The sequence below is a fragment of the Pseudonaja textilis genome, chromosome Z, assembly GCF_049901715.1.
Source record: "Pseudonaja textilis isolate UNSWEBS1 chromosome Z, rPseTex1.2, whole genome shotgun sequence".
Lineage (NCBI taxonomy): Eukaryota > Metazoa > Chordata > Lepidosauria > Squamata > Elapidae > Pseudonaja > Pseudonaja textilis.
In genome coordinates this window covers 3211259-3232404 of record NC_142008.1, presented here as the reverse complement: position 1 = coordinate 3232404, position 21146 = coordinate 3211259, and the positions used below count along the sequence as shown (strand labels likewise).

At 42.9% G+C, this 21146-nt stretch overlaps 1 protein-coding gene across 8 annotated transcripts in view; it reads left to right on the top strand.

Moving 5' to 3' along the window:
* Window positions 1-21146, top strand: part of ADCYAP1R1 (ADCYAP receptor type I) — an 87959-nt gene that overhangs the window by 28971 nt on the left and 37842 nt on the right. For all 8 annotated transcript variants that reach the window (XM_087917554.1, XM_087917551.1, XM_087917556.1 and 5 more), the window contains exons 2-3: window positions 2376-2513; window positions 16485-16590. In XM_087917554.1, the coding sequence (XP_087773680.1) occupies window positions 2463-2513; window positions 16485-16590 (157 nt within the window). In that variant the 5' untranslated portion in view covers window positions 2376-2462. The remainder of the gene's footprint in view (window positions 1-2375; window positions 2514-16484; window positions 16591-21146) is intronic.

Below are 21146 nucleotides of genomic sequence, written 5' to 3'. Positions count from 1 at the left end.
GGCCGCCTTGTAAGACTGTTTCGGTGGCCTGGCTTAAGAAAGGCAGAGCGGAGCATCCCATCCGTTGCTCCTGGTATTATCCTCGGGGCTAAACTATCCCCTCTTCCTAAGCCTTCCAGGATTGAAAGATGGCCATCGTGTCTCCCCTAAGCTATATATGTCTTGGTTAAGCTGTATAACTGGGGCTGACTTCAGTCAGGATGCATAACACGAGCCTATTATTCTTGGCTTACTCCATCCTGGGTTTGTCAAGAGGGCAAGGCACAGTCTCTCCAGTGTGATCTCTCCTGGTCTTGGGGAGACATGGTGCATGGAATTGTCATGACAATTGTATTCTTGATGAAATAACTTTAGTTTTCCAATGTTTTCTTGACGCTGAGCAACATCTGGCCGGAATCTGCGGTTTCCCCTTCTCTTAAGGCGTTCTCTCACGTTGACCTCCCTGTAGCACAGATGTCCTGGTGGTGCTACAGGGCTTTTGGCAGTATTACGAGTTGCCTTCCCTTGTCTTGGAGGCTTTTCTGAAGGAGGCTAAAGTCTGTCAGCCTCGATTGTTCATTTTTTTGGGAAGGAAGGCAGGGCACTGGAGCAACAGGGAAGGGAAGCCAGAAAGAAACTGTCAGTGGGTCAGGAAATGTCATGGTGGACTACTTCCACGGCTTCTTAAAATTTGGCAGAGAACACTTTTTGCTCGGTTGTAGAGAAAGGGTTTAGCCATAATGGAAGTGTAACCTCATTCTCTCCTTTCTTCTGTTACGAGAGGAAATGAGTAACTTCCATGGCTTTGAATAAGTCACCCACATACAATGTTCAGGAAATGAAGCTTCTCAGTGATGCTGTGCTTCTCCTTTTATCCTTCACCACACTTTCTCCTCTTCCTCATCTTTCCCCCCTCCTCTCTTTCTCCTTCCCTCCTCTTCCCTTTCTTCTTCTCCTTCTCCTCCTCTCCATGAACCCAACTCCCTTCTAGCATTGAGAATGTTACCTAATTTGGTCATGAAATGCCTGCAAGAAACAACCAAGCTTCAAGAGCACCAAAGACCCCATAAGTCCTCCTCCTCTTCTAGCACTGATAATGTTTCCTAGTTGGGTCGTGAAATGTCTTCAAGTAAACAACCAACTTCAGAAAGCCCCAAGGACCCTAGAGTCCTCCTCCTCCTCCTCTTTTTCCTTCTCTTCCTTCTCTTCCTCCACTTCCTCCTCCTCCCCTCCTTCTCTTCCTCTTCCTCCTCCTTCTCTTTCTCTTCCCTTTTCCCTGTTCTCCTTTTCCTCCTCCTCCTCGTCACCTTCTCAGGATAGCATCCTTCCATGTCTTCTTGTAACAACAATTGGGGCCTCCCTGGTTTCTTGGCCTGTAAAAGAGAGGAGAGGAGCTTTGTATGCTCCGACTCGCAATATGGATGTTGGCCTTGTGGGCTAATAGTTTCTTGTAAAGCTACACTGACAGAATCTTGTGAGTCTGAAAGTACAAATCTCCCCTGTTTCCTTTACAGGTTGAGAAACTAGAGAGGTTACCTTCTCTTTCTCTACCCATTATACGAGCTGAGGGATGGGTCCTCTCTTATCTGACCAGTCTTTTCACCCATAACCAAAGGTTTTTTCCACATATTATGTCTCCCCAATGCAATACAAAGTCTGACTCCACTTCTCTTCCAGTCCCTTAATGCTGAGAAACATAAGCCTGAGGCGACTGGAGTCAAAAAAATCAAGATGGCGGCCATTTGTAGAGGCCTTCTTTTTGAGTCCTTCAAGTCTCAATGTGAGAATTACCAGTAGTAATTTGTTTAGTGGCCATTCAAAGCTACGGTAGCACCGGGAAAAGCACCTTAAGACTGTTTTTCACACTTAACGATCATTGCGGCATCCCCACAGTCACGTGAACAAGATTCAGGTGTTTGGCAACTGACTCATATTTATGACGCAATGTCATTGCAATGTCCTGAGATCACACGATCCCCTTTTGGGATCTTCCAAGTGGCTAGCATAATGATGACAGTGGCTCACTGAACAACGGTGGCAAGAAAATGGGGTAAAACTCACTTAACAAACGTCTCATTTAGCAACGGAAATTTTTGGCACAATTGTGGTTGTAAACCGAGGACTACCTGTATGCTGGCCAGTTTTGGGTTCTAGTCTCCCCTTCTCCCTCCCTCTGTTTGTCAGTATGTGAAAACACTACCAGTGCAGAAGTGCTCATAGTATCCTAAAGTTCTGTGTTGAGTTGGGAGATTTTTTTATTATTTTTTTTGTAGATAAAATTACACTTCTTACACAAGCGGAATTTTTGATCATCGTTCTTTTGATTTTCCCATTTGATTTCGCAGTTCCAGATCTTGCTTTTTACGTATTTTCTGCTTTTTTTTTTCTTTCCTCAGATTTGAAGATCTTGTGGCAGAAATTTCCAAAGGTTTTGTTGTTCCGCCTTTAAACCCACTGAGCCTTCGAGTTGACTGACAGCCAGGATGGCCTCCTGTTGGAAGGGATGGGCCCTCGCCGTGATGCTGCTTCCCGTGGTAAGCCATTTTAACGACGTTACATTTGTTCCGCTCAATGTTTGCAGAGGTGCGATTCTGTACGAATAGATTAGAGCGCACGGTTTATGATCACACGACGGGTAAGCAGACAGATGACAAGGGGGATAAAGCATACGACAAGGGGACCAGGTTTGTCTAGTTTAATGAAGAGAAGAAGTTGAGGGACATGATAGCAGAAGAAGAGACACATGATAGCAGCCTTCCAATATTTGAGGGGCTGCCCCAAAGAAGAAGGGGGGAATCAACTTATTCTCCAGAGCCCCTGAAGTCAGGAGAAGAAGCAACGGATGAAATCCAATCAAGGAGAGAAGCAACCTGGAATTTTAAAGAGAAATTTCCTATGTGAGAACAGTTAACCAGTGGAACAGCTTGCCACCGGAAGCTGTGAATGCCCCAACACTGGAGGCTTTTAAGAACACATTGCACAATGATTTCTCCAGAATGGTAGAGGATCTCCTTAAGCGGGGATTGGACTTGGTCCCTTCAACTTTATGATTATGGATGGATGGATGGATGGATGGATAGGTAGGTAGATTAGATAGATAGATGATAGATAGATAGATAGATAGATAGATAGATAGATAGATAGATAGATAGACAGATGATAGATAGATAGATAGATAGATAGATAGATAGATAGATAGATAGATTAGGTAGGTAGGTAGGTAGGTAGACAGACAGACAGATTAGATAGATAGATAGATAGATAGATAGATAGATAGATAGATAGATAGATAGATAGATAGATAGATAAGGTAGGTAGACAGACAGATAGATAGATAGATAGATAGATAGATAGATAGATAGATAGATAGATAGATAGATAGATAGATAGATAGATAGACAGACAGACACAGAGAGAGAAAGAGAGAGAGATGGATGGATGGATGGATGGATGGATAGATGGATGGATGGATAAAAGGAAGGAAGGAAGGAAGGAAAGAAGGAAGGAAGGGAAAGAAGGAGGACATAAAGAAAGATTGAATGAAGGAAAAGAAAGTGAGAAATAAAAGGAAAAAGGGAAAAAGAGGAAGGAAGAAAGAAGGAAGAAAGGATGATAGATAGTTGGAACAGAGGAAGAATAATAGGGAACAGAGATAGATAGATAGACAGGGAAACAGAGAGAACAATAAGTAGGTAGGTAAATGTGTGGAACTGTGGACGGAGGAATGGATGGACCAGTGGTGGGATTCAAAAATTTTTTACTACCGGTTCTGTGGGCGTGGCTTGGTGGGCGTGGCAGGGGAAAGATACTGTAAAATCTCCATTCAGAGGTTCTCCAAACTACTCAAAATTTCCGCTACCGGTTCTCCAGAACTGGTCACAACCTGCTGAAAACCCACCTCTGGGATAGATGGATGGACAGACAGACAAACAAATGAGGATGGATGTGGAGAGACAGTAGATAGATAACAATGAGAGAAATAAAGAATTGCTGGACAGAGAGTGGGGGAAGGAAGGGAGAGAGAGAGAAAGAGAAAAGGAGGGAGGGAAAGAGAGAGAAAGAGAAGAAGAGGGGGAAATATTGTGAAATGGGCCGGTTACTCACAGCCTCCGTTGCCATCCAAAGGAGCAATTTTCTGCCTGCTCAATTTCCCCAGTGTTTTCTTGGCCCACTGGGGAGGTTTCCACCGTCTTTGCTTCGTCTCCTGCAAAAAAAAAATCTGGGGAGCTTTCCAAGGGCTCTGTTGTCCTCCGTTTAAAATAACCCGGACGCTGTTGACATTTAACAGAATTCGGTGATTTGAAACAGATTCGGTGGCTGGGCTCTCTCTCTCTCTCTCTCTCACACACACACACACACACACAGAGGAAGCCCCCACCTTTTGCCCCGAATCTTCCAAGCCATCTGCCTGCAAGGAAGCCCCACTCAGACAAACAGGAAGTTAAGATTTAAGAAGAGCGCTTTCTCAACCACCCCAAGCGCTTATTTGTTTGGTTTTTAATTCTGCCTCTATTACTTGTTATAAATAAAGCAAAGGGATGAAGGTAATAATACACCTTCTTCTTCTTCTTCTTCTTCCTATTTTCCTCATAATAACAACCCTGTGAGGTGGGATGGGCTGAGAGAGAGAGAGAAAAATGGATGCAAAGTCACACAACTGGCTTTAATGTCTAAGGTAGAACTAGAACTTACTGTTTCCTAGTCATTGGCCCAAAGTCACCCAGCTGGCTTTCACACCCAAGGCAGGATTAGAACTCACTTTCTCCTCGTTCCTAAGCCAGCATCTTCACAACTAGACCAAACTGGCTCTCAGAGATATTTTAGTCCCGTGCCCAGGGCGATAATTGAATGATCAGATTCACAAAGTGACTTCCTCAAATGAATGGATCTCATTTCAGGGCCAGTTCAGTTAATAGGCACTTGATTTTACATGATGTTCCAAATCTCGTCCTCATTGCTAATTCCATACCCTTAGTCCTCAACTTACGGCCGTCGTGGAGCCCAAAATTTCTGTGCGAGTGAGTTTTGCCCCATTTTATGTGAATCACAGCAGTTGTTTAGCTAGCAACGGCGTTGTTAAGTGAAGCTGGCTTCCCCAACGACTTTTCTCAGAAGGTTGCAAAAGAGGATCACGTTACACACACACACACACACACACACACACACCAGGGACGTTGCAACCGTCATAAATAGGAACCACTTGACAAACATCCAAATTCTGACTGGAGATGCTGCAACGGTCATTAAGTGTGAAAAATGGCCACAAGTCAGTTTTTTCAGTGCGGTTGTGTAGCTTCTAATGGTCACTAAACAAACAGCATTAAGTCAAGGACTACCTGATCTTTTTTTTTAAAAAAAAAAAAAAGACCTCACCTCTCACCTTGTATCCGTGGGGCATCTCAAATTGCTAAGATCTTTGTCCCTTGTTGAAATTGACAGTGGTAGGTAATGAACGGTTGCTCCTTGACAGCCATTAGGGAGATAATTACGTCTTCAAAGAAGGTGCAAGCAGAATTTTGGGCGGTAATAAGAGAGTGGCAAGGACCAGGCGGGTAAATATAGGCTTGGAAGAAGCTTTATGCTCGCTTGAAACAGGGTAGTAGTTTAGCATCTGGGTGCAAATCACTAAGTTTCCACCTCCGGCAGTAAGAATGAGCAAACCGGTCAATTTCAGATTTGCTGCAAGCCCGTTTTAATGTTTCTCAGTAAAAGCTTTCAACTAAGCTGCAAAGAAAATCTGGAGGCTAAAACATACGAAGAAGAATGGTTGCAGGAATTGGGTATGTCTGATCTAACAAAGAGAAGAGCTTAGGGTGACCTGAAAGCAGCCTTCCAATATTTGAGGGGCTGCCACAGAGAGGAGGGGGTCAAGCTATTCTCCAAAGCACCTGAAGGCAGGACAGAATCAATGGGTGGAAACTAATCAAGGAGAGAAGCAACCTGGAATTAAGGAGAAATTTTCTGACAGGGAGAACAATTAATCACTGGAACAACTTGCCTTCAGAAGCTGTGGGTGCTCCAACACTGGAGGCTTTTAAGCAGAGATCGGACAATGGCTTGTCTGAAATGGTGTAGTATCTGCTTAAGCAAGGGGTTGACTAGAAGACCTCCAAGGTCCCTTTCAATTCTGTGATTCTGTTATTTTGTAACCTCCACCCCAAACACATGCATTTTTAGGCACATCTTCTAGTGCGTTATCTTAAGTGTGCATTTATCATCTTCTTACAGTGAAGGGAGGTTTTACCATTTGAGCAGAATTTCCCAAACGTTGAGAGAGGCTGGGATTCAGCTCCCAGAATGCCACAGCCAGGGTGGAAGAGAATTCTGGGAGTTGAAGCCCACAAGTCTTAAAGTTGCCAAGTTTGGAGACCTCTGCATTAGACGCTGGACCTATGACTTACCACCACAACTGAGCCCAAAATTTATGTTGCTAAACAAGACAGTTGTTAAATGAATTTTGCCCCATTTAACAACCTGTCCTGCCACCGTTGTTAAGTGAATCTGGCTTCTCCATTGACTTTGCTCGTCAGAAAGTCACATGACTCGAGGACACTGCATCAGTCATAAATATGAATCAGTTGCCAAGACCCTGAACGTTGGTCACGGGAACGTGGAGAATGCTGCAATGGTCGTAAGTGTGAAAAATGGCCATAGGTCCCCTTTTTTTTAGTGCTGTTGTAGCTTCGAAAGGCTTTTAAGGAGGGACTAGACAGCCCCTTGTCTGGAATGGTGCAGGTTCTCCTGGTTGATCAGGGGGTTGGACTAGATGACCTTCAAGGTCCCTTCCCGCTCTGTTATTTTGTTATGCTCTGATTGGTGTCAGCTTTGACGATGTCCAGCTACCGTGGGGTTTTTTTGGCAGCCTGTTTTCCTTTTTCCACTGACTTTTCCCAACATAATTGCTTTCTCCAGAAATTTATCTCTCATGTCATAGTCAAAATCAGTGAGATGCAGTTTTGTGATTTTTGCCTTCCGGTGACATGTCTGGTTTTAATATGCTCAGTGCTTGCTGGTTAGCCAAGGTTTTTTTGCTACCCAAGGAATATGCAGGCCTTTCCAGCACCTCAGCTCAAACGAGCCGATTCTCTTCCTGTCTTGATTTTTTTGTTTTTTAAGGTCCAACTTTCACAGTGGAGAAGAGTCCTTATGCCATTTCAAATTCAGCTCTTAGCTGAGAGGAACAACAGAAGCACAGAAAAACAGAGTTGGAAGGGACCCTGTAGGTCATCTAGTCCAACCCCCTCCCTGTTGAAGCAGGAGACCCTATACCATTCTGGATAGATACCTGTCCGATCTCCTCTTACAAGACTCCAGTGATGGAGCACCCACAACAGAATAGCAGAATTTTTATATATAAAAGCGAAATACCCCTCATGCATCATCACAAAATCTCCAGAACCGTAAAACCTACAAACTTGAAATTTGGCACATATGTTCCTCTTGGCTTCTAGGGGCTCACTAAGATTTTTCAAAATGACCCTTAGAGCATTCGTATTTCCTATATTATGATTATTGACATGCTCTGATGCTAAGGAGTTCTACTCCCCCTCCCCACCTGAAAAGAAATCTCTTCCAACTGCAAAACACAAGCAGAGGAGTTTCAGTTTTAGTTTCAGTTTCAGTTTCAAAGCACCAAGCAGCTTTAGTACAGAACAGTTGAGCTAAGCCACGCCCAGGCTCCTTGTTGTCTCCTTCTTGCTCACACAGCAAATACTGTTTCAGTTTCCATGTTTCAGTTTCCAAATAGCCCTCAACTCTCTCACACACTAGCAGGATGCTACCGATGGATGCTAGCAGTCAGAGGCACAATTTTCCCCCCTTATTTTCCTCCCCCAAAACTAAGCCGGATCACATAGTTTTGTAGCGAAGCACGGGTATAAAGCTCGTAGCAGAATAACAGAATACTAGAATAACATTAATTAGTTGCAGAAAATCAAATCCAGAAAGCCCACACAGATTAACTGATTCGTTAGGATTCATTAACTTCTTTATGCACGTAATGACACATAAAGTAAATGTACAATACCAACAGCAGATTCTTCCAACATGGTAGCAGTTACAGGCAAAACACAAGCAGAGGAAAGAACAGCAGAGAACTGTTTCAGTTTTGATTCATCGTTTCAGACCAGCTTACCAGCTTCTCAGAGCTTAATACAGAGCCACGCCCAAGCTCCTTCCAATTTCAGTTTCCAAACAGTCCTCATTGGCTGACTTAGTTGCTCTGCCTATTCATTGGCTGACATGGTTACCATGCCTCTGCCAGTTCATGAATATTCTGACTTGGAAGGGTCTTCCAATCTAACCACCAGCTCAAGCAGGAAACCCCAATGCCGTTTCGGGCAAATGGCTGTCCAGTCTCTTCTTAAAAGCCTCCAGTGATGAAGCCGTCATGCTGCCTGTTCAGCAGCTAGGCTAACTGAATCCTTATCTAGCAAAAACACGAATAGAATTATTTAGGGGGGAGAGAGAGAGAGAAAGAAAGGGAGGGACAGGCAAGATTGCTACCCCACTCCTCTCCTTTATATCTGCTCCATTTCCTAACCTTTGACCAGTTAAATGGGGCGGAGAAGCATCTGCTGCCAGATTCCCATTTGCCAGCTATATTTGGAATTTGCTCTCCGAACGCCCACATTTCCGAATCCTTCTCCGTCCTTCTGGCCTGAAGTTTCTTTGCAACCTTGCTAATTAAGAAGAGAACCTGGTTGCCAATGGATTTCATGCCCACCCACCCTCGCAAAGCAAGGGGGGTTAATTAAAGTCGGATAAAATAGGGAGTTTTATCAGGCCTTAAAAGATAAAGTCCACACATGAACATCCCGTTAAGCAGATGCATTGCCGCTAATCATGCTTATGCAGAGGAATTTACTTTCAACAGCAGGTAGTCCTTGACTTGCGACCACAACTGAGAACAAAATTCCCGTTGTTAACCAAGGCAGTTGTTAAATGAGTTGAACTGCTGCTGCAAACAAAAATGCCATTACAACTGTTGTGACTTATAATCACAAGGCATCCCTTATAGTCATAAATCCAGGATTATGTATCCAAAAAGCCAGGATGCCGCTTGTCATCAAAACTGTACCCCATTTTTTACCTGGGGTATGGGGGCCCCTGCTTCTGCCTGAAAAATTAATATATGTTTACAAGAGTTGGAATTTTTTAAGAAGTAGAATTGGAAGGGACCTTGAAGGTCCTATAGACCAACCTCCAGCTCAGGCAGGAAACCTTATATCATTTCAGACAAATTGTTGTCCAACTCTTCTTAAAAACTTCCAGTGTTGGAGCAATCGCAACATCTGGTGGCAAGCAGTTCCACAGATAAATTGTTCTAATTGTCAGAAAATTTCCCCTTAGTTCTACACTTTTCCAACAGTTCGCTCCCCGTGATGTGTTTAATGGGGGAATCAGAATCATTTTAATATTTCCCTTCTTTTAGAGAACCTTATTAGAATACAGAATGCAGGTGGTCCTCGGCTTACGGCCACAGTCGAACCCAACATTTCTGTTGTTAAGCGAAAGTGAATTTTGCCTTCTTTTACGCCCTTCCTTGCCTCGGTTGTGAAGTGGATCGCCGCCATTGTTAAGTTAGTCACAGGGTTGTTAAGTGAATCCGGATTCCCTGTCGACTTTGCTTGTCAGAAGGACGCAAAAGGGGACCACGTGACCCCGGGAACACTGCATTCATTAACTAGTATGGTTATGAAATGTCTGCAAGAAAACCTTTCAAGCTCAGATAGTGCCAATGACCCCGCCCTGAAACTATCCGTCTGCAACTATTAATTCAGCTTACGGTCAAGAAATCCTTCAGAAGACTGATTGCTGATTTACTTTATGGAACTAAGGAGAAATTTACTAACAGTGAGGACAATTAATCGGTGGAACTGCTTGGAATTGGGATAGGGTCAATGGGATCTCCTGGTTGAGCAAAGGGGGTTGGACTAGAAGACCTCCAAGGTCCCATCTGTTATTCTGAAAGATTCTCCGACCATCCTTCAGTGCGGCTGTGCTTCTTTATAACATGCCGGCAAGGAGAGAGTCTGCTTAACGCAACCCAACATAGATTATCCAGTATCATGACAGCAACTGCCAAGCTTAAATAAAGAGGTCGGAATTTGCCTGTTGAGAATTTGAGGCTTGCAAAAAACAAAAAAAACCCTCCAAAGGATGCTGGTTTATAGAACTTGTGCAAAAATGTGGCAGGTTGCTCAAAACCGGTGGGTCTTTTGAGAGTAAAAAAAAGTCCAGGTTTAAGCAGAACTTCAGATTGTACATCGTTAGAAGCATTGAGGTCGGTATCAATCTTGCAAGTCTGAAAGTACATTTCATCCCAAAACCTTGTCTTTTTTACGAAGTGAAATTCATTGGGCTGGCACTCGTCTTTTCCTACTTTCCTACAGACGGCAAAATAAATCTTTTCCGAATAATTTTGTTTCTTCCCATTCCTACCTGGAAGGATTAAAATTATGCCCCTTTTACACCTCTGTTGCAAATAGATCCGTTTTTCCATGGTACTTACGACCATTCCTTTAGGGACTTTTTTTAAAAAAATAGATTTTTATTGTGTTTTCCACCAATACAACTCAAAGTCATATTTTCATCTACAAATATTGTTAACTTATAAGTCTTAATACATTTAATATACAGCTATCAATAACTATTATCTTTGTCAATAATTGATTCTACCATATATTCTTATATATTTTACATACTTACAAATCGTTTTCTTAAGGTCTCTTACAGTTAGTCTTCACATCTTATTTCTTATACCTGTTCGCTATCCGTTCATACCGTTTGTGCCAGATTGAATAATATTCGGAGTCTTCTCTTCCTCTTTCATTTTTAATGTGAGCCTGTCCATTTCAGCACATTCCACTACTTTTCGTTGGACTAATTCCTCACTAGGATGTTGGAGGTTTTCCACATTTGTGCCGAAGCTATCCTGGCCACTGTTAAGATATGTAAAATTATATATTTTATTTTATTTTTGGATATTGATCTTTAATAATTCCTAGTAGGAAAAGTTCTGGGTTAGATTTGATTTGGTAGCCTGTGGTTCCCTGTAGCCAATTTTTAATTTTAGTCCAATATGTCTTAGTCTCGGGGCATAACCCTCACATATGATAGAAGGTACCATCAACTTGTTGGCATTTCCAACATTTTGGATTTGTATTAGGATATATTTTAGCCAATCTCGTTGGAGCCGAGTACCATCGGTAAAACATTTTATACAGGTTTTCTTTGTATGATGAAGATATTGTTAATTTATAATTTCCTTTAGGGACTCTTGAAGTTACGACACCAAAAAAAGAGACTTAATGACCAGATTTTCACCATTACATCCCCTTGATCACATGATCAAAATTCAGATACTTGGCAACTGGCGTGTACTTATAACTGTTGCAGTCTGATCCCCTTTCCCAAAGTAAAGTCAAGGGGGAAGCCCGATTCATTTAACAACCATGTTACTCACTTAATAACCGCGGTGATTCACGTCACAGCTGCGGCAGGAAAGGCGGTAAAAGGGGTCAGAACTCAACAAATGTCTCAATAAGCAACAACAACAAAAATTGGGCTCAATTGTGGTCGTAAGTCGAGGACTACCTGTAAATCTTCTCAGGATCATTTTGATTTATTTCCATTTCTTTGTGAAAGGATTACAGAGAAACAATTGAGAAGGTAAAATACGTGACCGACTTCGTTTTCGACAAGAGACTTCCAATAATTAAAGGTAGTCCTTACTGTGTGAGCATAATTGAGCCCAGTATTTATGCTGCTAAGTTAGAGAGTCGTTAAATGAGTTTTTGCCCCATTCTACGACCATTGTGGCCACAGTCACTAAATACTCACCACTGTTGTTAAGCAAGTAACACGGCTGTTAAGTGAATTTCTGGCTTCCCCAGTGACTTTACTTGTCAGAAGGTCACAAAAGGGAATCATCCCCCAGGGACACTGAGACCGTCATAAATATGAGTCAGTTGCTAAGAGTCCGAATTTTGATCATGTAACTATGGGGATGCTGCAGCAGTCGTGAACGTAAGATGGAAATGGAAATGTTGTAAGTGTGAAAAACAGTCATAAGTCCCTTTTTTTCAGTGCCGTTGTAACATAGAAAGTCACTAAATGAACTAAGTCAAGGACTACCTATATCCGGATCGAAGGATTTCAGCTTTGCCATATCATTCTGGCATCTAATTTTTTTCCCCCTTGTTCTTGTTTCAAAGAGCTATGAAAAAAATCACCGCTGTCTTTAAAGCATGTCCAATTTTGTCCAAACCCAGTTGTAAGTCCGTCCACTGCAATGACTAATTTTGCTCTGAAATATTCTTACTTTTAAACGACCTCCGAGGAGGAACCCTGACATCGTGCCAGAGCTTAAACCGAAGACTTTTTAAAGCCAAGGAAAGGAGGGTTTTAATTTAATTACCCAATCAATTAAAGCTTTCTCCTTGGGTGGATTTTGGCAGTGACTATTAAATAAATTTCTAAATCGTTTTTCCATTTTGAATTTCATTTGCGAGCTTCCAGGCAGGCCCTGTCCATCTCTGCAAATGTCCATCTCTTGAGGAAATAAAATTAAATCAATTTAGGTCCAGTGAGAATAGTTTTGGTTTCCCACCCTAAAGTAGATGTTATTTTGATAACTGGAAAGAGCAATGCAAAGAATTGCAGTTTCCTTTTTAAAATCTATTTTTATTTTACTCAAAAAAATCTTAAAATATACCACACCTCTTTTTTTAAAAAAAAAAGATTTTTAAGCGCAAACTCACCCTTAACCTCTTGAGAGAAAATAACAGGGAGGAAACTACTAAAAAAAAATAAGATTAAGACACCCTTTATTGTCATTTTTCTCTCTAAACAATACAAAATAACAGTAAAACATATCTATATCTGTTTGTATATGAGTATGTGTGTGTCTGTGTGTGTCTTTGTGTGCTACAGACAGTTCTTGATGTAACTACCTACCTACCTACCTACCTACCCATGCACCTACCCCTCCTTCCCTTCTGCCAGCCAGCTGCCTGTCCATCCATTCATCTATCTATCTATCTATCTATCTATCTATCTATCTATCTATCTATCTATCTACCTATCTATCTATCTATCTATCTATCTATGTCAATCTATCTAAAATCTATTTATATCATCTCTCTCTCCCATCCTTCCTTTCTTCCTTTCTTCCTTTCTTTCTTTCTTTCTTCCTTCCTTCCTTCCTTCCTTCCTTCCTTCCTTCCTTCCTTCCTTCCTTCCTTCCTTCCTTCCTTTCTTTCTTTCTTTCTCTATCAGCGACCTCTCTCAATTTATTTTATTAAACGTTTATGCCACCCGTTGTCCCTAGAAGGGGATGCTTACAGGCTCTTAAGTTCAAGGCTCTCGATGGAATTCCTCTGGAGCACTCAGACCATCTACCTGGGAAATAGCTATTTCCTCAGTTCTCTGCAACTCCTAAAACCTGGAGCTGCTCCTAAAATGAATTTGATCAGAAGGTTTGGAGTAAAGTAATAGGTGCCACCTGCTTTCGGAACAATAGCAACAGATGGCGTTATTTTCGAGGATGGAAGACTGGTTGATTAGGGTTTTGTTTCTCATCTCGATTGGGGAGCCAACAGTTATAATTTTCACACCCATCGTGCCTTTGTTTTCCTTTTGTTTATATGTGTGTGTGTGTTCCTATGTCCTCTTTTTAGCACAACTAATCAGCGGCATGCCTCATCTCCAGAAATTGTGCGACAGGTGTTCTATCTCGAGAGCCTTTTTAAGGTGAGATTGAACAACCGTTTGTCCAGAGTTTTGCTTTCCTTTTACAACCTTTTGCGACACGGTTGTTAAGCGAATCCATTCAATTGTTAAGTTAATAACACCGTTGTTAAGCGAATCTGGCTTCCCCATCGGAAAGGAGTTCACGTGGCCCTGGAGACACCCGCAACCGTCATAAATAGGAATCAGTTGCCAACTGTCTGAATTTTGGCCCTGTGACCATGGGGATGCTACAATTGTTGTAAGCGTGAAAAAATGGCCATAAGTCACTTGCTTCAGTGGCGTTGCAATTTTGAACAGTCACTGAATGAACTGTTATAAGCTGAGAACTCCCTGCCTTCAATTCCAAACGTTGCTTTGATTTGTTGTTTTCTTTGAGTTCCTCGTCCTGCAGTAGCTATTACTTTGTACCAAATGTCTCTCATTTCCCCCGAGAGGAAATGGACACGGATCCTCAGTTCACGAAGGCATCTGGCGTCAGACCTGAACCTCTTGTAAAGTCATTACAATGCCACAAAACGGTTGTGTTGGAAAGTAGAAACTGTGGTGCTCCACTCAGCAGGGACAGCAACCGAGGAAGGCTTAAAATGGGGCTTGCAATATCTCCGTATTTCCTCAGTGGTTTCCCTGCAGATGTGTGCAGGATTCAGAGATGCCACGCAGAAGCGATACAGGAGCCAGGTTCTTTAGAGATCATCAGCTGATGACGGTTGCTAGAGCGAGTCCTCCGATTATGATCGTTCGCTTACTGGCCATTTGAAGTTGTGACAGATTCCTCTCCCCGACTCCCCAAATGTACGTGTTAGGAAGGAAGGAAGGAAGGAAGGAAGGAAGGAAGGAAGGAAGGAAGGAAGGAAGGAAGGAAGGACAGGGAGGGAGGGAGATGGAAGGAGTGAAAGAGAGAGACAAAGAGGGAAGAAGGGAGAAGGGAGACAGACAGAATGGATGAATGGATGGATGATAGATAGATAGATAGATAGATAGATAGATAGATAGATAGATAGATAGATAGACAGACAGAGGATGGGGGGATGGAGGGATGACAGATAGATAGAGGATGGATGGATGATGATAGATAGATAGATAGATAGATAGATAGATAGATAGATAGATAGATAGATAGATAGATAGATAGACAGACAGACAGAAAGACAGACAGACAGGAAGGAAGGATGGAGGGATGACAGATAGATAGAGGATGAATGAATGGTAGATAGATTAGATAGATAGATAGATAGATAGATAGATAGATAGATAGATAGATAGAGAGAGAGAGAGAGGATGGATGGATGATGGATGGATAGATAGATAGATAGATAGGCTGACAGGCAGGCAGAGGATGGATGGATGATAGGTAGGAAAGTAGGTAGGTAGGGTAGGTAGATAGATAGACAGACAGAGGATGGAGGGATGACAGATAAGCAGATAGATAGATAGATAGATAGATAGATAGATAGATAGATAGATAGACAGATAATAGGTAGGTAGGTAGGTAGGTAGGCAGGCAGGATGTATGGATGGATGATAGGTAGGTAAGTAGATAGATAGATAGATAGATAGATAGATAGATAGATAGATAGATGATGGATGATGGCTGGATGGATGGATAGATAGATAGATGATAGGTAGGTAGGCTGGCAGGCAGGCAGAGGATGGATAGATGATAGGTAGGTAGGTAGGTAAGTAGGTAGGTAGACAGACAGAGGATGGAGGGATGACAGATAAGCAGATAGATAGATAGATAGATAGATAGATAGATAGACAGATAGATAATAGGTAGGTAGGCAAGCAGGCAGGCAGGGGATGGATGGATGATAGGTAGGTAAGTAGGTAGATAGATAGATAGATAGATAGATAGATAGATAGATAGATAGATGATAGGTAGGTAGGGAGGCAGGCAGAGGATGGATGGATGATAGGTAGGTAAGTAGGTAGGTAGGTAGACAGAGGATGGAGGGATGACAGATAGGCAGATAGATAGATAGATGACGGATGATAGATAGACAGATAGTTAGGTAGGCAGGCAGGTAGGCAGAGAATGGATGGATGGATGATAGGTAGGTAAGTAGATAGATAGATAGATAGATAGATAGATAGATAGATAGATAGATAGATAGATAGACAGGCAGATAGGCAGACAGACAGACAGACAGAGGATGGTGGGATGGAGGGATGACATAGGTAGATAGATAGATAGATAGATAGATAGATAGATAGATAGATAGATAGATAGGTAGCTAGGTAGGCAGGCAGGCAGGCAGAGGATGGATGGATGATAGGTAGGTAGGTAGGTAGCTAGATAGATAGAGAGACAGAGGATAGAGGGATGAAGGGATGAGATAGGCAGATAGATAGATAGATAGATAGATAGATAGATAGATAGATAGATAGATAGATAGATAGATAGAGGTAGATTATAGGTAGGTAGGTAGGCAGGCAGGCAGGCATACAGGCAGAGGATGGATGGATGATAGGTAGGTAAGTAGGTAGATAGATGGATAGTAGGTAGGTAGGTAGGCAGGCAGACAGACAGAGGATGGATAGATAGATAGATAGATAAGATTGATAAGATTGATAAGACAGAGAGAGAAAAAGACATAGTCTGAGAGAGAGAAACATGGTAGATAGATAAACAGAAAGAGATGATAATAGACAGGTAAGTAGGTAGCTAATCAGCCACTGACCTTCCATTTTTCCCCTCTGGCCTGCAGTCTGGGGTTCTCACTGTGGGCCTTTTTTCTGCTTTCCCGCAGGCTGCATCCATGCATTCTGATTGTTTCATCAAGAAGGAACAAGAAGCATGTTTAGAAAACATCCAGAAACTGACCAGCAGTATGACCTTCAATGGATCATCCCCAGGTATGTGCCGTAACCCGCCACAAATCAGTAAAATCCTCTCAGATCTCAAAATCAGTAAGGAAAATATTATGAGGAGACCATAGCCGAGCCCCAAATTTCTCTTGTTAAGTTGAGACATGTGTTAAGTGAGTTTTGCCCAATTTTATGACCTTCCTTGCCATAGTTATTAAGCAAATAACTGCAGTTGTTAAGTGAATCTGGCTTTGCTGCAATGATGATCACTTGAACTTGGGACATTGCAACCATCATAAATATGAACCGGTGGCCAAGCGTCCAAATTTTGATCAAGTGACCACGGGGACGCTGCAACAGTCATAAGTGTGAAAAATGGTCATAAGTCACTTTTTTCAGTGCCGCTGTAACTCCAAACGGTCACTAAATGAACTGTTAGCATCGAAGCTAACAATCCTTTATAAGCTGCTCCTAGAGTTTTGACTCCAGAATTAAAGCCAGTTTTACCGATCGGATCTTGGTAGCTGTTATGAGAGTTGAATCGGACTGTTAAGCAACACGGAGTAACCAGAGTTGGAAAGGACTTTGAGGTCTTCTAGTCCAACCCACTGCTCAAGCGCTGCAATTGTTAGGTGAGTCACGTGGTATCCAGCTTAGCAAGGGAAATTTTCAGCCCAATTGTGGTCATAAGTTGTGGACCACCTGTATATAAAATTAGCACAAATTGCGTTTCCTTTGGGCATTGATGATGTTGCCTGGTTGCTGTCATAAAATGTCTCCAAGAAATCAACCAAGGTCAAAGAGCACAAGGACCCCACAAGTCCTCCTCCTCCTCCTCCTCCTCCTCCTCCTCCTCCTCCTCCTCCCTCCTCCTCCTCCTCCTCCTCCTCCTCTTTCTCCTCTTCCCACTCCTCCTCCTCCTCCCAATCGCCATTCCTTCCTAGCACTGATGATGTTCCCTAGTTAGGTCATGAAACGTCTACAGGAAAACCACCAAGCTCAGGGAGCACCCAGGACCCCACAATCTTCATCTTCCTCTTTTCTTCCTCTTCCTCCTCTTTCTCCTCATCCTCTTCCTCCTCCTCCTCCTCTTTCTCCTCTTCCCACTCCTCCTCCTCCTCCTCCCAATCGCCATTCCTTCCTAGCACTGATGATGTTCCCTAGTTAGGTCATGAAACGTCTACAGGAAAACCACCAAGCTCAGGGGCACCCAGGACCCCAAATCTTCATCTTCCTCTTTTCTTCCTCTTCCTCCTCTTTCGTCCTTTCCTCTTCCTCCTCCTCCTCTTTCTCCTCCTCTTCTTCCTCTTCCTCCTTCTTCTCCTTCTCCCACTCCTCCTCTTCATCTTCTCCTCTGCTTCTTTCCCCTCTTCCTTGCCCTCTTCTCTTCTTTTTCCTCTTCCTCCCCCCCTCACTCCTCCTCCTCCCGATCGCCATTCCCTCCTAGCACTGATGATGTTCCCTAGTTGGGTCATGAAACGTCTACAGGAAAACCACCAAGCTCAGGGGGGCACCCAGGCTCTCACCCAGTCCAACCCTGACTTAGAAAAATTCTCTCGAAACAAGATCTCGCCCTTGGGCCTGGCAAACCCTCAGTGAAACATTGGAGCAACGTGCCAATTGCCCGTCATTGTCCCCCCTCCCCGAGCAAGGCACAGCTGCCTTAGACCCCCTCGCCACAGAGCAGGCAGTGTTTTCCAGAACACACATCTGTGAAATTGTCTCTCCTCCCCATCTTGGCAAAAACGACTCCTAATTTCCACACATGAACAAACCCTGGCTGCTTCGCTCGTTCGCTTCCATGTTTTAATGGCTGCAACGCTCGTTTGGCTCAATTGGCATCAGGAGGCTTCTCCACCGCTGCGTTTTTGCTCATCGTCAACGTTGTGGGTTGGGGAAAGAAATGGGGGAAAAAGGCAGTAGAAGAATGTCCTTCGGGAGTTGTGGGTTCAGGCTGTGGGGTTGAGAGGAGCATTTTCTCTCATGCCCCCTTGGTGTCAGGATTGGAAAAATATAGAAGGATCTCTTTTCTGTATTTTTTTAAAAAAACACTTTTTTCATGCAACAAATAAGTAAAGGCTTTTGACAATTGCTGGGAAATAGCAAAGAAGAGCTATGGAAGAGGCTTACACTGAGATAGGGACACACACACAACGTGTGTTGGAACTGTTGTGTGGAAATATAAACTGTAAGAGTAACTGGCTACATCGTTCTTCCATCTGGCCCCAGCTGCGTTTTGGGTGATTAGGGCAGGATGGGTAGGACAATCCCTCTTCCTCTGTCCTTTATCTCCCTCTGTCCTTTCCTTTCCCTTCCTTCTTCCCTCCCCTCCTTCTTTCCTCTCCCTCCTTCCTTCCCTCCTTCCCCTTCCTTCTGTCATAAAACGAGACCAATAAAGCTTGGAGACAGTAATACAACTAATCAAATTCTTACTTCAAGAATCAAAGGTTTATTTCACGAGCAGTTTAGACCATGAAGAGCCATCAAAGTAACACAATACAGCATTACTTACATCAATAACCCATTGCAATGAGGTCCAAGGATAATTACAATAGCACTTAGACTTATAGGCCGCTTCACAGTGCTTCCCAGCCCTCTCTAAGCGGTTTACAGAGTCAGCCTCTTGCCCACAGCAATCTGGGTCCTCATTTTACCCACCTCGGAAGGAGCGAAGGCTGAGTCAACCTTGAGTTGGGATGGATGGGAGGGAGGGAGGGAAGGAAGGAAGGAAGGAAGGAAGGAAGGAAGGAAGGAAGGAAGGAAGGAAGGAAAATAGCAATAGTACTTAGACTTATATACCGCCTTTATAGTGCCTTACAGCCCTCTCTAAGTAGTTTCCAAAGTCAGCCTCTGTCTTGCCTCCAACAATCTGGGTCCTCATTTGACCTACCTTGGAAGGACGGGAGGCTGAGCCAACCTTGACCCTGGTGAGATTCAGTCTGCCAAATTGCAGGTAGCCAGGAGGCTGCAGAAGTAGCCTGCAGTACTGCACTCTCACCACTGCACCGGGGCTCAGGTCCAGCAAGGAACGGTGGCCATGACTGAAGATTCGTCTCTCTCTCTTTTATACCCTTTTCGGACAGCGTCCCGGATATTCCTGATCCAAAATAACTTTAAAACTGATTGCTTTGCAGATATATATTGCAAGTTTGTACTACTTCAGCAGATTGCAAATATTTTGCTATGCTTAGGAAATTATTTCAAGCAATACTTTAATATATCATCTATCAGAGGCCCTATTAATGAAATACAGACTAAGCTGGCTTTAAAATAGTTGTCCTTTTCTCACACTTCCTTCCTTCTTCCTCTCTGTCTCCCTCTCCTTCCCCTTCGTTTTCCTTTCTACTTCCCCCCTCCCTTCCTTCTTCCTCCCCCTCTCTCTCCCTTCCCTTCTCCTTCCCCTTCCTTCCCCTCCCTCTCTCTCTCTCCTTTCCCCTTCCTTCCTCCTTCCCTATATTTTCTTCTCAACCATCCCCATTGCACCATCTTCTCAACCTTAAACTTTTTTAAATAGAATTTTGCCATCTTTTCCAAACGAGAAAAAACAGTGCTCTAAAATAACCATGCAAAAATGCTGAGGGACCTCTGAAGTCAGACAGATTCATCTCCATAATACAATATAGTGGACATCCCCAGTAGTTGAAGAAAAGCAGGTTATTTACAGATTCGACAATGCCAACTGACAGAAAAGTAGAATAGCTGAAAAGGCCTGGGAAAAATATCAGGATTTAACCGCTCAAACTGAGAGATTGGGGAATAAACCAGCAAATTGTTCCCCCATAGTTATTAAAGTGCTAGGAACTTTAATAGAATTGTCAAAACAGCTGAAAAAAATATAGAATTATTCAGTCTTACAGCATTAAGCTTGCAACAAACAAACAAAGCCCAGCTTTGCTGCAAACTCCATATATATATATATATTTGTTTATATATATATCAGTGATATTTCAACAATTCTTAGAATTTGAATTAATTCTAAAACACCAACATTTGCTAAGTATTCTTCAGAAGAGAATGCCTAATAATAAACATGCTTAAATGTTTAGAAAAACACGCACAAATGGAATTTCCACATTTTCCTTAAAAACGAGTGTCAACCACATCTGATAGACTAGATACAACCAGGCAAACTAAATCTATGGATTGTTCTTGAATTACGACCTCAATGGAGCTCAAATTTTATGTTACTAAGCGAGACATTCATTTTGCCCCATTTTATGCCTTTTTGTGACCCTGTTTTGCAACCTTCTGACAAGTGTGCTCTCTCTCTCTCTCTTTCTCTCCCTCCCTCTCTCTTTCTCTCTCACACCAGGTGTGAGAATTTCCTTAGTTCCCAAGAGAAAGTATTTTATTTTGACTACACAACCCCAGCTATCTCCTAATTGCCCCCCACCCCCATCCTTCAGCTCCAAAATGGCTCCGGCCTGGTCAGCTTCAGGATTGACACCTGTCTCTTGACACGTTAGTAAAGGACATCTAAAATAGTTCCTTTCCATGGGAGACAGGCTTCAAGTTGTATAACGTTTGCTAACTCAGCTGATATATTCTGGGATAACCCACCATTTTGGGTGGTTGAATCCAACTGTTCCTACAACCCAAGGGTT